This window comes from Colossoma macropomum, unplaced genomic scaffold, assembly GCF_904425465.1.
Source record: "Colossoma macropomum unplaced genomic scaffold, Colossoma_macropomum, whole genome shotgun sequence".
In the NCBI taxonomy this organism is placed as follows: Eukaryota; Metazoa; Chordata; class Actinopteri; order Characiformes; family Serrasalmidae; genus Colossoma; species Colossoma macropomum.
In genome coordinates, this window is record NW_023494791.1 from 6,807,381 (window position 1) to 6,825,156 (window position 17,776).

General features: G+C 38.5%; 1 protein-coding gene across 4 annotated transcripts in view; it reads left to right on the forward strand.

Moving 5' to 3' along the window:
* Positions 1 to 17,776, forward strand: part of pde10a (phosphodiesterase 10A) — a 188,394-nt gene that overhangs the window by 139,578 nt on the left and 31,040 nt on the right. For all 4 annotated transcript variants that reach the window (XM_036573720.1, XM_036573722.1, XM_036573721.1 and 1 more), the window contains exons 5-10: positions 2,947 to 2,996; positions 5,783 to 5,923; positions 8,467 to 8,622; positions 12,156 to 12,206; positions 14,982 to 15,040; positions 15,363 to 15,414. In XM_036573720.1, coding sequence (XP_036429613.1) covers positions 2,947 to 2,996; positions 5,783 to 5,923; positions 8,467 to 8,622; positions 12,156 to 12,206; positions 14,982 to 15,040; positions 15,363 to 15,414 — 509 coding nt within the window. The remainder of the gene's footprint in view (positions 1 to 2,946; positions 2,997 to 5,782; positions 5,924 to 8,466; positions 8,623 to 12,155; positions 12,207 to 14,981; positions 15,041 to 15,362; positions 15,415 to 17,776) is intronic.

The following is a 17,776-nucleotide window of genomic DNA, read 5'->3' on the forward strand; positions in this document are numbered from 1 at the left end:
AGGAGAAAATCAAGCTGCTTCAGATCTGAAAGCATCCACAGGTGTTTCTGTCCATCCTTCCACTGTGAGAAGACGACTCAGCGCTATGGGTCTGAAAGGATGTGCAGCTGTCAAGAAGAACCTCACTGAGAAAAGGAGACGGACACATCAAACAAAGAAGCTGAACAATGGACTGACCACCCCAGAGTCCAGACCTCAACATCACTGAATGTGTTTGGGATTATTTGGATTGTGAGAAGCAAATACAGCCAACTTCTGTAGACTGAACTATTGGAGGTGTGAAAAATATCCCTGCAGATTTCTTTGAAAAACTGAAAGCGAGTCTCCTGAAGAGAACTGTAACTTGTATGGCTGTTTTAACTGGAAATCAGACGAATGAAGGGTCTCTGTTGCACAGTCCTGTACATAGTTTGCCTCTTGGAGCACTAAAATGTACCTGTATAGTGCCATTTTATATGACAGTCAGGGTTCTAACCATGAAAGTCTTTAATTTAATATAGAGTATTATTGCAAATTGACGAGGAAGAGTTACTCATTTATTAAACACAGTGTGAAAAACTAGGTCTAAACTTTTTTGGTTGGTGTTGTACTGGCTTGGCTTTGCTCTCGTAGCTGTAGAGGCGATGGCCTCTGTGATGTGTCTCCATTAGGCCACAGAGCGTTCTCCTGGAGCAGCAGTGCAGCGGGTGTATGGGTTAATGATGCAGCACAAGAGAGAGAGAGCTGGGTGGTGGTGTGGTTGACCCAGGTTAGCAGGCTCTGCCCCGACGCGTGTTTCCCATCTCTCTCTCTCTCTCTCTCTCTCTCTCTCTCTTTCTCTCTCTCTATCTCTGTCTCTCTCTCTCTCTCTCTTGCTGGGTGAGCAGTGCACAGGCTGTCACATCTCATCCACCCACGCCTCGTCAGCACACTGCAGCACTGCAGAGCTCAGAGAACTGGCCCTGCCCCCTACACACACACACACACACACACACACACAGATGCCTCCACTTGCAGATATGTATGCACTGGAGCTGTCAAATGTTATTAAAAAAAGAAAATCACGATAATTTGCTTTTTTCGTGTAGTTAATGATTCCTTCACATTTGTCTTGTCCTACTTGAAGATTTTGTTCTCTTAAAAAACACTAAATAAACATTAAAACATTAATAAAACATAATAAAAACATTGTATTTGAGTCTAAAAATGCATCTTATATTCAAATATTACTCTTAATTTTGTGTTTACACACAGTTAAAATTTCAACACTAATAAAATGTTTGACCACGACAGGGGGCTGTTTTTGTTTCAGACCATGAAATATTTCATGTTTAAAAAGTTTTCTAAATTTTCATGGTGTGAAATAAGTCGGTTCTGAATGACCTCAGTTTTCATAATTCTTTCAAGTGATTAAAACAATCAATTGCAATTAATCCAATTATTTTGTGTAGTTTGACCCTTAAAAATGACCCTAAAAAAAGATTCTCTATATAAAAATATTCTCTATATATTACTGTACAATATATATATATATATATATATATATATATATATATATATATGTTCTGTAAAATATTGTAAATATGTGCTCCAAACATATATTGGTTGTTTTTTTTTTTAACATTGTCCACCAGCGTTTAAAATATTGTTCTTTGTGTTGTTTTTGTATGCAATTAAAATTTCAGCTATTTTGAGTTATTTGGTGCTGCTTACAGACTGAATGAACCGAGCTGTAATTTTTGAGTGGGTATAAATGCAGTGCTAAGAATAGTACTTTAAATCTTTCAAGTTTGAAAAGCAATCTTTTGATTTTATTTTTGGTGCTTGAATATATTTTCATGCCATACGATAAACCTTTTAGGGATGATTAGGGATGTCAAGTCATTAAGACAGTTAATTGCAGTTAATTGCATTTTTTGTGTAGCTCATCATGATTATTTAGATTTGTTTGCTCAGATTTGCCCTAAAGAGATTTCTTTGTTTAAAAAGTAGTGCATTGGTATAGCTTTGTGAGTGGACACAATAAGCTACTTCAGAATGTGTTTATTATTCTCAGTCTCAATAACTCAGTTTATTTTTATTGTGTAAACTCAGGGTTCACATAAATCTGACCACAAAAATCGTGTGATTTCCACAGACTGGATCGCAGTTTCCAGTTTTCTTTACTGACTTCCTGTGAGAGCAACAGCGGCTGCATGTTGCAACCAATGAGTGCATATATCATTTTATCATATATACAGTCAGTGGTTTAACTCCTCTGTGATGTAGCCTCTGATTCTCATACTGCTGTGTCCTGTCCTGTTTCGAGGGGAACTGGAGCTTTCCACTCTGCTGTTGCTTTTTTGTTCGTTTCTTACTGGCATCAGCAGTGTGTTTTGCCCATAGATGACATTTCAGAAACATGAAGTATGAATTGTGAGCATTGCAGTAGCTGGAAATAAGAAATACATACAATTTAAAAGCTGTATTTGAATGAGACGACACATGGATTCATAGCAACATAACATGCGAGTAGCTGGGCTTCAGGATGAAACTACATTTGGTTCAAGTGGGAAAAACTAGGAAAATACGTTAATGGTATGAAAAAATATTGGTGTTAATAATTTACACGTTTAACACGTTATTAATTTGTTCACTTTAACACCACTAAAATACTCAAATGCATGCAGATATACACTGAAAGTCCACTCAATGCAAACATGCCAAACCATTCCCTGTGCTGACCGCTCCTCAGCCCTCAGAGTCCAGAAAACACATGAAAACAGGTCAGACCTTTTCCCTAATTTGACCTCTACTCTCTCTCTTTTATGGTTGTTAATTTCAAAAGCAGTAGCTCCAAATGTCTCACAAAAGAGTCAAACATGTGGGCTAAATGGTTAAATAGGCACAGCCTGCTGTCCATCTCAAACCACTGACCAACCAATCTGTTCTGCTTCAGTTGACTGTGATTCTTTTCTGCCCCCACAGCCACAAAAGCTGATGGTTTTGCACTTTACTTCCTTGGAGAATGCAACAATGTAAGTAACCCTACTTGTTTAGTATGTGTTACATGCTTTACTGTTTTCCTCTGACCCACAGTCTGAATTTTTATTGTTTTGAGGGTCAGTTTGCGTGTTTACATTTCTTATGATGTTGTCTGTTCTGATTTGTTTTGTTCCAACATGTTTGGCATTTTCAAGCAGCTTTGAGAACCTTGAAAAAGGCGCCATATAAATAGAACTTTATTATTATTATTAGTAGTAGTAGTATTAGTTGTAGTAGTTGTAGTAGTGATAGTAGTAGTACAACCACATTTCCAAAAAAGTTGGGATGCTGTGCAGAAATCTAAATAAAAACAAAATGCAATGATGTGCAAATCATTTAAACCCTATATTTAATTGAAAATAGTACAACGACAACATATCAAATGTTGAAACTGAGAATTTTTATTAATTATTGAAAAATATATGCCCATTTTGAATTTGATGCCAACAACACGTTCCAAAAAAGTTGGGACGGGGACAGGAAAAGGCTGGTAAAGTTTTATAATACTAAAAAAAAAACACCTGGTGTTTCATTGGCAACAGGTCAGGAACATGATTGGGTATAAAAAGCATCTCAGAGAGGCGGAGTCTTTCAGAAGTAAAGATGAGGAGGGGTTCACCACTCCGTGAAAGACTGCACGATCAAATAGTGCAATAATTTAAAAATAACATTTTTCAATATAAAATAGCAAAGAACTTTTGCTTTTCATCATCTACGGTACATAATAACATTAAAAGATTTAGAGAATCTGGAGAAATCTCTGTATGCAAGGGACAAAAACCAGTATTGGTTGGCCGTGATCTTTGGGCTTTTAGGTAGCACTGCATTAAAAACAAACACGATTCTGTAGTGGAAATCACTTCATGGGCTCAGAAACACTTCTGAAAAACACGGTCTGTAAAAAAACAGTTCGGCTCTGCATCCACAAATGCAAGTTTGAACTCTAAAATGCAAAGAAGAAACCGTACATAAACAGGATTCAGAAACGCCGCCACCTTCTTTGGGCCCGAGGTCATTTAAAATGGACTGAGGAGAAGTGGAAAAGTGTCCTGTGGTCCAACGAATCAACATTTGAAATTCTTTTTGGAAATCATGGACACTGTGTCCTCTGGGCTAAATACCACTCAGCATGTTATCAGTGCACAGTTCAAAAGCCAGTATTCATGATGTTTTGGCAACATATGCTGCCATCCAGATGATGTCTTTTTTAGGGAAGGCCTTGCTTATTTCAGCAAGCGAATGCAGGACTACATTCTGCATGTATTACAACAGCATTGCTCCGGGGGCTAAACTGACCTGGCTGTAGTCCAGATCTGTAACCCACTGAAAACTTTTGGAGGGTTATGAAATGGAAAAATATGAGAAATGAGCCCCCGAACTGTTCAGCAGCTGAAATCCTACATCAAGTTAGAACAGGAAAACATTTCACTTTCAGAACTACAGCAGTGTCTCCTCAGTTCTCAAACGCTTACAGAGTGTTGTTTAAAGAAGAGGTGATGAAACACAGTGGTAAACAGGCCCCCGTCCCAAACTTTTTTGGAAAGAGTTGCTGGTATAAAAGTCAAAATGGGCATATATTTTAAAAAAAAACAATCTAATTTCTCAGTTTTACCATTTGATATGTTGTTTTTGTACTATTTTCCTTTAGAAATATGGTTCACATGATTTGCATATCATTGCATCCTATTTTTATTTACATTCTGCACAGCATCCCAACTTTTTTGGAAATGGGGTTGTATAATACTACTTCTACTACCACTAATAATAATAATAATAATAATAATAATATCAGACAATATACACTACCATTCAAAGTTTGAAGCACTTTCCATCTTAATGTTATTTTTTAATAGAATAATAGATATTTTTAGATTTTTTTTTCAATATTTCAGGAATTCTGTGAAGTTTTATTAGATGAAGTAAAACACTGTACATTCATTTTTTGTCAAGTTATCTGCCTTTAAATTTCATCTCCACTTTGCAATATGATTATTTTTGGATATTAATTTTTATTATATTTTATTTCTTGTTGTTCTACAGCTTTCTCATTTATTTTAACTCTCATTCGTTTAGCTTTGTTCATCTGCACACATCTAACATTTCCTCAATTCTGTATACAAAAATTCTTCATTTGATTTTTCAAGTGTCCTTCTAATTGTTTGATACATTTACCTACAACCAGATATTACATTATTGAAAACATTGATTTCGAACTTTTGAACAGCCGTTTATGCCTGTATATACTGTAAAAGAGCGTTTTGAAGAGTCAGCACTGATGCATGGCTTTTAGAATTGAATCCTTGTTACTTTTTAGTGTCTGGAGTTCTCCAGAAATGTGAGGAATTTCCATAACATCAAACTAAACACTTTATATCATCATGCGCCCTACTTATTAAATCTGCTTGAGTTAAAGCTCTTTGATGGCACTGTGAGCGGCTAGAAAACAGGGATGAATAGGCCTCTCTCTTCCCTGCTCTCCGCTAATCTGAAGGAACATCAGGCTCAAGCAAACGTATGAATTTTCAGCATCAGGATTTGTCTCTGTTAATTCACTGCCACCGAGTCACTGTGTCCCCATCAGGTACTTGTCTTCATATTCTCCTGGCCGGGCTTCAGCTGGCTGTTTCTGTAGCATTACAGTGCTACTTGCTTCAGTAGCAGGGCAGTGGCTGACTGATATGGATAATCATGTCATCATAATCTATCTTGCTGAGCGAGTCAGTGTTATGAATGACACGCTTATGAACGGTGTTTTGCATTTCATATATTTATTTTCCAGAGCCTCTGTTTATTCACGCCGACGGGGGCGAAGGAGGGGCTTCCTGGGCTCATCCCCTCCGGTCCCATTGCATTCGGGACCACCATCGCTGCTCACGTCGCCAAGACGCGCAAGACACTACTCGTAGAAGACATCATGGGGGTGAGTCGATTCATCACTGTGTCTTCTAGGTCCGGCCTCTTGAATGAATATTTATTATTATGCATATTATTAAATATTATTATTAGTAATTAATTACTGTATTATCAATTAGTGGCCACTTCATTAGGTACACCTCCTTGTGTCTGCAGTCTTTGTCCATTTTATCAGCTCTACAGCTTCTACAATTACAGACTGTCGTCCATCTGTTTCGCTGCCTACTTTGTTAGCCCCCTTTTACCCTGTTCTTCAGTGGTCAGGATCACAACAGGTGTAAATTTGGATGGTGGCGCTGAGTGACCCTGCTGCCTGATCCACTTGTACCAGCACAACACACACTAACACGCCACCGCCATGTCAGTGTCGCTGCAGTGCTGAGAATGATCCACCACCCAAATAGTACCTGCTCTGTGAGGGTCCATGGGGGTCCTGACCACTGAAGAACAGGGTAAAAGGGGGCTAACAAAGTATGCAGAGAAACAGTTGGACTACAGTCTGTAACTGTATTATGTACAATTGTTTTATGTACCAAAATAATCATAGTTCATTTTACATAACCATTTTCCACCCACTCTTTATCCCTTAGAAAAAAGTAGGCTGTATTTGTTATTGTGCCATTTAAACTGATATATATATATATATATATATATATATATATTATATATATATATATATGAACACTATTCTGATTCGCTGCCCTCTTTCAGAAAGCACTAGGAGATTAAACACACACACACACACACACACATCATCTAAACCGCTTATCCTTCTGGGTCGCGGTGGGGTGCTGGAGCCTATCCCAGCTGTCATTGGGCGGAAGGCAGGATACACCCTGGACAGGTCGCCAATCCATCGCAGGGCAGACAGACAGACATACACACTCACACACACCTAGGGGCAATTCAGCATGTCCAATTGGCCTGACTGCATGTCTTTGGACTGTGGGAGGAAACCAGAGTACCCGGAGGAAACCCACGCAGACACGGGGAGAACAGGCAAACTCCACACAGAAATGACCCTGGGAATCGAACCCAGGCCATTTTTGCTGTTAAACACTGCTTAGAAATTTTGCATGAAGGGGCGGGGCTAAACTGCTGTAGGATGAATAGGTGGATATATCATCCCCTTGGTATTATAAGGTTCTGTCTGTGTTCTGAGCAGTTTTGAGATTTTGAGCTTCAAAGATTTTTCATACATGAAAATAACAGACACCCTGAATGTATACTAAATGTACAATATCAAAACCCTATCAGATTTGTAAAGGGAGCAGGTCAAATGCAGATAGAACCTTCTCATCCTAAGAACTCACTTTCTGCTTGTAATTATAAGGTTCTAACAAAAAATGAAGCAATTATTTTAAAGGAACACAAAAAGTTTATACTCATAATTTATTTTAAAACTTAAAATTTGTGTTGTGACCGAATGTCTACATTTTTTCAGAAAGTGAAATTTAATGCTTTCCGTGACATTTTATGACATTTATTTGTAATATTTATTTACTTTTTAATGACATTTATTTCTTGTTTTAAGACAAATCAGATTTTTCTTATTCAAAAAAGCATTGCAGATTAAGTATGAAGTTCAGTTTTAAATATTTTGTCCAGTGCAGAGGTCAGTTTTAGGTAGGAACCATTAGTGTAAGTTTCCTTTAGTTAGACAGAAACCAGCTACTGTAATAAACTGTCCCAGCAGGTCAGTGTAGCAGGTCAGGCTAAAGGCTGTATGAGGTTTTGTTTTATGTCAGAAATGTGACTCTAATGAGTCAAAGTGTCTTATTTTGGGAGAAAGAAGAAAAAGAAGAGATGAACGAATTCATGAAGTTAATGTTTATGTTGTAATTATGTTGTAACCCCATCAATTCAAATGTGTACTATTTGATTAAATTTGAAGCTCAAAATTTATACATTTTAAGATGATAAGACTTTTTAAAGAACTGCAAGAAGACAAGCAGAGTTTCATGTTTCACACAGTTTTATAAACTTTTCCCACAGTCACTGAGCAGCGTGGTAACATGACAAGGAAGCAGGACCTGATTGGTCCTCTTGTGTGCTGACTGGCTCACAGATAGAGCCTTATAGAACTAAGTTAGAGTGATTTTGGAGATAGAACTTTTTTGTTTTCTAGATAAAGAGTCCAAAAATGCATACAACTTGAACAAATGTGTAGCTGAAAAAATGTGTAAGAAGTTGTCACAGAATCAGAATATGTGAATAAGAAACTTTAACAGTGTTTACACATTACTTTAAACAAAAAAGTGAAGGGAAATTGAGTTTTTCATAATATGGGCCCTATATGTCTTGTGTTATATGTTCATGTGTTGACAGTTGAGTGACTGTATGATGACAGTAGAGTGTATATGTAAAAATGAAATATTGTTTTTCCTGCACTGTCTGACTGGAATCAGCATGTTAGAGCAGCTAAAGTGGGAAAGTTTAGTGTCATTGAGAGATTCCTGCACTGGAACGATGCATCACTGCATTTGAGAGCTGATTACTTGCATTACCGGAGTGTTCATGTGTGGTGTGGTATGTTTCTTGTGCATACAGGACGAGCGGTTCCCCCACGGCACAGGGCAGGACTCAGGGATTCGTGTTCACTCTGTTCTGTGTCTCCCCATCCTCACCGCCATCGGTGACCTCATCGCCGTGCTGGAGCTGCACCGCCACCTGGGCAGAGAGCCTTTCAACCTCAGCCACCAGGAGGTACAGACCACCACAGAGAGGAAAACAGACACTGCTGCATGCATTTGTGTGGTTCTGTCTTAGATGTCTTCATGGAGGCGCAATGACGGCTCTGACTTTCGGAACAGTGCTATAAAACACACTATATGTCCAAAAGGATCCAGACCAGATTGTGAGAGTGGTGCAGAGTGAGAGTGGTGCAGAGTGAGAGTGGAGCAGAGTGAGAGTGGTGCAGAGTGAGAGTGGAGCAGAGTGAGAGTGGTGCAGCGTGATTTTGCCCATAGTGCGGAGCAGCTTTTTAGAACGTCGAAGCGTCTGAGTTCTCTCTCACTCTGACATCGCTCATATCAGATCATTCATACACAGCGTTTGCTGTGTATCTCACTGATCTCACTGATCACAACAAAGTTCTGTGGATATTGCACACCATTTGTCTCATGTTGCCCATTTTGCTGCATGAATGATGATAAAGTAGATTGGGCCTCATTCACCAACACCTCTTAAGAAGAAATTTCGGTAACACTTTCTATGAATGTCGCATTTGTAAGCTATCTATAAACACATTTATAACATGTTATAATGTATTTATAAGGCATTATAAATATGGTTATAAATATTTATAAAAAAGAATTACACTGATTACACTTTATAGCCATGTTTATTATATATTATGAATTGTCAAAATAATGCATTATAAATAGTGTTAATAACATGTTATAATGTCAGTGCCAAAGAAGTCAGTCCCAGCTTGGAGAGCGTAAAGTAAAGACAAATACCAAGCTAACGGTGGTGTACATTGACTTTCCCACATTGGGTAAAACACTGATGGCAGCTCTAGTTTAAACTCTGACATTTGAAGCCTGTAATGTGCTTTATTGTGAATGTTTTAGTGTTTCAGTAAATCCTTCAGTAAATACTTCAACTTGAAGCCTCACTCTTAACACTGGAGGAGGATTTAGTACAGGACGCTTCACTTTACTTAGAGCGGACAAATACGACTTATGAGCTCTTATAATTTGTTATGAACAGTACTTATAATGTATTATGTTAACAATTCATAATGCATAATAAACATGGCTATAACGTATAATGCATTTTCATAAATATTTATAGCTATGTTTATAATGTCTTATGAATGCATTATAACATGTTATGAATGTGTTTATAGATGCTTACAAAGGTGACATTTATAGAAAGTGTTACCGAAATTTCTTCTTAAAACCGACCTTTCATGAAGATTCTGACTCACCAGTGTTTTCTTATCTGGGGTTTGTTCTCAGGTAAGAACAGAATCTACTCACACTCAAGAGCACAAAGGTGTGAACAGTTCTGCGGTTTAAGAACACGTCATGAATCTGACGTAGACTTTTCTTACGACCTTTCTCAAGAACACAGAAAAAACTTAGGAAGATATTGGTGAATGAGGCCCACTGTCTTAAAAGCTCATGCATTTGTTTACCCTCTGCGGTTTTCCGGCTTGTGATTGGGCCATTGTTTCAAGCCTATGCCTGCCGAAAAAGCCTGTGTAGCATAGAATGTTTTAGTTTCTCATTTATTAACAGCCATAAATTATACCGCTCATGAAAAGAAGTGTGTAGACACTTGTCCTTACGCTCAACTCAGTTTCATAAGAATGAGTCATATGGAACAGACACGGAGCGGGATTCCTCTGATGTGTGAGCGAGGAGCGGGAAATTAAAACCGAACCGGAGTTGGAGCAGAGTGATCGCAGAACGCTTTGAGCGCGGAGCGGAAATGTCTGCCGCTCCCCTCCACTCCCATACTCTGATCCAGACACCCCTTCTAATTAGTTCAGCGTACACATTGCTGACACAGGTGCTCAGCTGTGACCGTACGTCTGTTTGCTGGAGAGATGGAGCTCCATCCAGTACCTTTGGGATGAGCTGGAGTGTCCAGAACTAATCATCCAACATCAGTTCCTGACCTCACTAATGCTCTTGTGGCTGCAATCAGATCCGCACAACAATGTTGCAACATGTAGTGTAAAGCCTTTCCAGAAGACCAGAGGCTGTCACTGCAGCAAAGGGAGCCAAACTTACTACTAACACCTATCATTTGAGAAGAAACGTTGTATAACCAGGTGCACACATACTTTTGGGCATATAATGTATAAGTGACACTGATATCATTCCTATAAATGGTTAATAGTTCAACAAAAATTCCAGAGTTGTTAGTAAAGTCATCATCGGTTGCCGACTGTTCCAGCTAGCTTTCATTCATTGTTTGGAAAGTTAGCGTTTTGCTCAAATCTTTAGTCTTTATTCTGATAATATAGCGACACAGAGAGATATTCCCCCTATAAAAACAGCAATACAGACATAGTGTATGAATTTAACATCACGGAGGACGGACAGTAGTGTGCAATTATTCTTCAATTCTTCAATCGTTTATTACCTTTATTTATTTTTTAGCATCAGGAAAAAAATCTCAAAACAAATATTTAACAACAGAATCCCAAAGACATTTAGTGACGTTGCGGTCTGGACTCTGGGGTGGTCAGTCCATTGTTCTGAATCGCCCAATACTGTCTGCTGTTTGTCCTAGACATTTTACGGAGCCCTGCTGGTAACATCGCATATAAATAAAAATAATGTGCCGGCACGCCATATTAATATGTGGGAATAAAATCCTAATGTGTAGACATGACTTAGTAAGGTGTGGGAACTGGATAATTAAGTCGTGGCCACAACTTAGTAAGGTGTGGGAACGAGATTATGCATTACTAAGTCGTGCCATGCAGTAGGATCTCGTTCCCATGCCTTGCTAAGTTGTGGCCACACATTAGGATCTCGTTTCCATGCCTTACTAAGTCATGGCCACACATTAGGATCTCATTCCCATGCCTTACTAAGTCGTGGCCATGCATTAGGATCTATTCTCATGCCTCACTTAGTCGTGGCCACACATTAGGATTTCATTCCCATGCCTTACTAAGTCGTGGCCATGCATTAGGATCTCGTTCTCAAGCCTTACTAAGTCGTGGCCATGCATTAGGATCTCGTTCTCAAGCCTTACTAAGTCGTGGCCACAAATTAGGATCTCGTTCCCATGCCTTACTAAGTCGTGGCCACACATAAGAATCTCATTCCCATGCCTTACTAAGTCGTGGCCATGCATTAGGATCTGGTTCCCATGCCTTACTAAGTCGTGGCCATGACTTAATTATCTCGTTCCCATGCCTTAAGTGGTGGCCACGCAATATTTTTATTTATACAGGATGTCACCAGCAGGGCTCTGTACATTTTAATCTAAAAGCATAAGATTAAATACTTGTAATTTGTTTCTGAGACAAATATAAATTATAGTTGAAGCCTTTGTGTATTTACCTCCAAAAGCATGACAGGCCTCCTGAGAGAAAGCCAAGAGTGAGGAATCTAAAATATATACATGTGTGTGTTGTTTGACAATTCTGTGTACAGTTTCATTCCAAAGTATGGAAAAGTTGGTGTGTCTAAGCTTTAGACTGTACTGTACTGTGTGGGTCTTAGCTGTGCTGCTTTTGTCTAAGGGAGTTTTTTTCATTTCTTTCTAAGGTTGCCACAGCAAATTTGGCATGGGCTTCTGTAGCTATTCACCAAGTGCAGGTGAGTACAAACAGCATTCTGTAACTCCTACGTCACTGTAGGTGAACTTTCCAGGGGGGTCACCAAACACGCTCCTCCTGTCGCGTGAAACGCGGCGTGTTTGTTCTGGTTCCACACACGTGTTTTCAAGTTCGAAATCCACAGTGTAATGGAGTGGGCTGTCTCAGAGCCCCAGTGTGAGCAACCAGACCATACATTCAACGCACACACGCACCTCGGGGACATAATTATGACGCCGCAACCTTGTTTGCACATGAGCAGTTGCCAGCAGCTTGTGACAGCAGTCTGAGTCTTGGTGTCCCAGCACATAACAGGGCCCAGTGCGTCTGCCTTTCAGTGTGAGCTCAGGAACCTTCTAGAACATCAGGAACTGCAGGACAGTGACCTGGAGCTGTGTTAGAGCAATGTCTTAACTCTGAAATCTTATCGTATCTGTTGAGTCACCATGACAACTTCAGTTAGGACTGAATTCAGGACAGAAGCTATTATAGAACAACAGGGCTTAAGTTCATGATCTCATCATTAACTCCAGATAAGAAAACTACACCAAATCTCCTAAATACTGTCCTAACTTTAAGATAAACCCCAGAGGTGTCCCAACTTCTGCTATAACTGTTTCTGTTGTTTTTAGGCAGCTGTGACAGGCGGCACGGTTCACTACTATAATGACTTTACATTTGTATATAGGCTCCTGCGTGATGGGGATTTCACTTGGGAGATGTTTTTCTTTTTTAATTGTACGTTTTAAAAATCTCAGCCACTGCAGACGTGATCTCCACCCCCTCGTATTACCTTTGAGTGTTAATGTTGGTCAAAACTTGTCAGATAAAATATTACAGTGATGCTGGTGATTATAATTAGGAATAAATGATGGTTATTATGCAATCACATATAGATCTGTTCATCATAAAAATGTCCAAAATTTTTATAGCTTCCTATAATTTGTTTCAAAGTTATACAATATTAACAACATATAGGAGTAATTTTTATACGTGTATTTTAAATGATTTTTTTCTCATTCAAAACCGTGAGACTTTTGAAAGGTAGTGTACATATTATTTGTATTTTAAATTTTTTTAATATTTAAACTGCAGCCTGTAATATGGAGTTGTATGCAACAAATAATGTGTTTTGTTGATTTTCTGAGTGAAACACATCCTCTACAGAGAACACACTTCTGCACATTTTAATACACAAATACTGTTTATTTGATTATTAAGTAAACATATTAGAAAAAATAATAATGAAATATGGCCTGTTAATTATTTTATGTTTTTCTTTTTTTCCAATATGTTAAACTCAGCAAATAAATAGACTTTGTGTACTAACTTTATCAGAATAATGCAATCTTTAAGTTTGTTCTCTGTAGAGGATGTGTTAACTTGTTTTCGCCGAGAAAATAAACAAAATATGCAATTTGACCAGGGCTGTTCAAACTATAACTCATCCTTTTTTAAAAATTATTTCAGAAAAAACAATAACCAGTGATTGAAATTCAGCAGCTTTAATAGGGCCATAGGGTCTTAGCCTAGCCTGCAGAGAAGGCCGTCATTATTGCTACAAACTAGTTATAAACTAGTTATTTCATCACTTCATCTATCTTCTGTAACATTACTGAGGGCTGTTCATGTTATAGATTACATTACGTTGGTAAGAAATGCATCAAAAAACAGGCTGTATTTAAACGTTCATTGCTGAGGCACCTACCATATATGGAATGAATGTATTTTGGGCCCTAAGTTCTATAAATACAACTACTAATGCAAATGACTGTCTACAAAAGCAGGTAAATGTGAGTCTAAAATCCCCTCTGTAAAATCAGAGAGCTGAGACTCAGCGCTCAGGACTCTCAGCAGTATGTCGAGCACTCATAGTATCTTAACAGTGAAGTCTTAATGTTGACTGACTTTAACAACAGCAAGTCACCACATGCTGAGCTTGAGCATTAGTACCTCTCGAGGAAAGATTTGGATATATGATGGCATAATAACAGACACGTGAACTGAAATGCATGACTTTTAATGGGTGAGTGAATAAAAAAAAAATGATGTAGCAGATCCAGTTCTCAAATCTGCTGAGCTGCATTCAGAGCCTTTGTAAAATCCACGATATACGCGCACCTATGACCACCACACAACAACTGAATTGTGTATTACTGCACCACGACTTTGACCCTTGTGCTGTTAATGGAATAATCTTTGACTCTAATGTTGCTCACATGGAGCACCGAGAGTACTGATGAAGTAAGAACCCGTTTTCTGTTTAAACTGAGGGGCTGGAGACTTATATTCTTATCTAGAACCAGGCTGGTCAGCTAGCTAACAGGCTAAAAGAGCCAACAGCCTAAACAGCTCCATTATTAATATCACAGGCTTGAATTAAAGTACTTACAGTATGATTACCTGTAAAACAGCAGTATAAAAGTCTGAAGAATGTCACTTGAATGGATCACACACTTCAAATGTCCGTGTTTCAGTCAGAAGTAGCGTCAACCCCACGGAATACTTGTTAATGTTGATTATTATTAATAATAACACATTATTTTTTGAAAAATCATGTATTTTATCATATTTTATGTTGGCCATCTTATTAAAGCAATAAGCCACCAGAGGCCGTGCATTACAGTGATTTTATCACAGGGAAGGGAGTTTTAGGCACTCCGCTTCCTGTCCTGTAACACTCTTCCCATGATAAAATTGCAGTAACGCGCAGTCTCTCATGGCTTATTGCTTTAATAACTGTCTGTCATTGAGATTTCTGTCCTGTCGTTTGCAGGTCTGCAGAGGTCTGGCCAAGCAGACGGAGCTCAACGACTTCCTTCTAGATGTGTCAAAGTAAGTGACCATATGGGCGCATGTACGTCCACGGATAGCAAAGCCTTTATTCTCAGTGTTATAAAATAAGACAGTAAAACTGAGCCAGGCCACAAATAACTCAAATACTGTTCACCCTATAGAAGAAAGAAGGCTATACCACATACGTGTATGACTTCCATGTACTTTGTTCATTTATTTATTTAATTACTAACTTACTTACTTACTGACTTTGATGTGTGATGTTATAACCTGACATGAAAGACAAAAGGTGGCCACAGGAATCAAACTATCCATTTAAAATTGCAGCTCTTTCCTCTGTTTTTTTCCCAACTCCCTACAGAACATACTTCGACAACATTGTGGCAATAGATTCTCTACTTGAACATATTATGGTGAGTATGTTTGCTTTTTTTTCCTCAGCAGGGTCACATGCCTGGTCATGAGGAGAAAACATGCTGTTCTTTTGTCGCTCATCTGTGTCGCCATCACTGGTGAAGAAATATGAGCAATGAAAGAACTCTTCTCTTTTGGTTTTCGCCATGTTCGGTGATAACCCCCTCTAGAAGCTGCTCATGCACGTTCCCCCTGGGCTTTCTCTACATTGGATTTTGTGTACATAGTCTTTCACTCTTTTACTCTCTCTCTCTTTCTCTCTCTCTCTCTCTCACTCTCACTTCCTCATCCTGTCCCTCTGTTGCTCTTCTTCTTTTTCAGCTTCCTAAAGACGCATGCACACACAAGTTTGTTTTTATTCATTTTCATGACGTGATGTCATACATGCAAAAGTTTGGGCACCCCCAGTCGAATTACAGTTACCCCCAGTTTGATTTTTCCAACTGAAAAATGAACACATCCTCTACAGGGAACACACTTCAACATGGCTAATGTTGAAGCCAATTTTGCTAATTTTAGTGCACAGTTTCTGTTTATTTACTTAATTTAAATATTAAATGTGTCTGAACTTTTACATGAGCCACACTTTTATGTCTTATTTTTCCCCCAGTATGTTAAATTTGGCAAATAAAGAATAATTACAGAGAAAAATGTGCAGAACAATTGTATGTTTAAGTTTGTATGGTTACTGTAGAGGATGTCTTGATTCACTTTCACTTAGAAAATCAACAAAACATCTAACTTTTGTAAAAAGGCGTAAAGCAGCCTGTGCAGCAAACCTTTCTAAAAAATATGTTTTTTAAACAATCAGTTACTTTAAATTTGATTAACTTAAATTTAATTAACTAAAAAAAAATTGTGGTGTGCAATGTTTGGACACACTAGTAAGTGCTTCATATGGTTTAGCCAGCTAAGAGTCTTTCTTGGACTGCTTTGCATGCACAGCAACAAAGTCTAGCCACTAATTTTCAGTGATGTTCAGGTCAGGTCAGATGTTCAGGGGACTGTGAGGGCCATTCCAAAAGCTTGCGTTTCTAGATGTAGATCATGGTGGATTTTGGGGTGTGTTTAGGATCATTGTCCTGTTGTAGCTTCAGCTTCTTGACTGACTGTGTCACAGTTACTTCCAGAATTTTCTTTTATTTATTGGAATCCATTCTTCCATTTATCCCTGCAGTGTTTCCTGTGCCAGTGGCTGCCACACAATAACAAAGCATAATAGATCTACTCTCATGCTTAACAGCTGGCAAGGTGTTCTTTTCATCAATTGCTGCTCCTTTTTTCTCCAAACATACCTTTGGTCAGTGTGGCCAAAGAGTTCCATTTCCACTTCATCAGTCCACAGCACTTGTTTCCAGAATACATCTGGCTTATCTAATAATAATAATAATAATATTAATACACATATAGCGCTTTTCAAGTACTCAGACGCTTACAAATTTTTTTAAAACACAAAACACAAGAGACAGACATGGAAGCAAGAACACAAAACCGTAGGATCACAAGCAGAGACATGACAAGACTTGGCAGAGAGTTCATTTAAGGCTGTGGATAGTTATAACCAAGAGAGAAGAGATGGGTTTTAAGATTAGATTTAATTTTGAAGATAGAATTAGCCTGTTGGGCATGTTGGGGGAAGAGAGTTCCAGAGTCGGGGAGCCGACCTAAAGAAAGCACGATCGCCATATCCACGTGGGTTGGATGGTGGGATAGTGGGACATCTAGTTGTTTAGGCATTGCCTTTTCTGATGAAGTCAAAGGTAAAGTTTCCCTCTTCAATATGCAGATCATGTTTGTGCAAGCAGCAGCCTTCCCCTGCTTTGAAGGCATCATTTAGCTTCACTCTCAGATCCTTAGCCAGCTGCTTAGAGGAGCTCATGGTTGTTGAGTGTAAGCACAAGGTTTGAAGAGTCAGAGCATTTATTACACTTTGTAATTGTCATCTGCTGACAATTCCTGATGACGATTCCTGGCCTGCCTAACCAGTTCTAACGAGTCAATCAAGGCCTAACAAATGAAGTTCTGAGACTTCGCTACTGGAAGCATGCTCAAACTTTTGCACATTCCACAAATACTATTTTATTTTATTGTGTTTATACATTAATTAAATACAAAATACAAAGTAACTGTAAATAAACATGTTAACTGCTGAGGTTGTGTTTACTTCTTCTTACTTAAAAAAGATATAATTTGGCCATTTATGGTGTCAAAGAGAACACATTAGTAGCACTGTAATGCAATAAATGATTAATACGTAATAGATTTCATAAATGCTGTTAATGCATTTTCGTGGTCTGACCATCCATAGTTCCACCCTGAAACCCAGCTGCCCGTGCGCTGTTGCTAGACTTTGTGACTGTA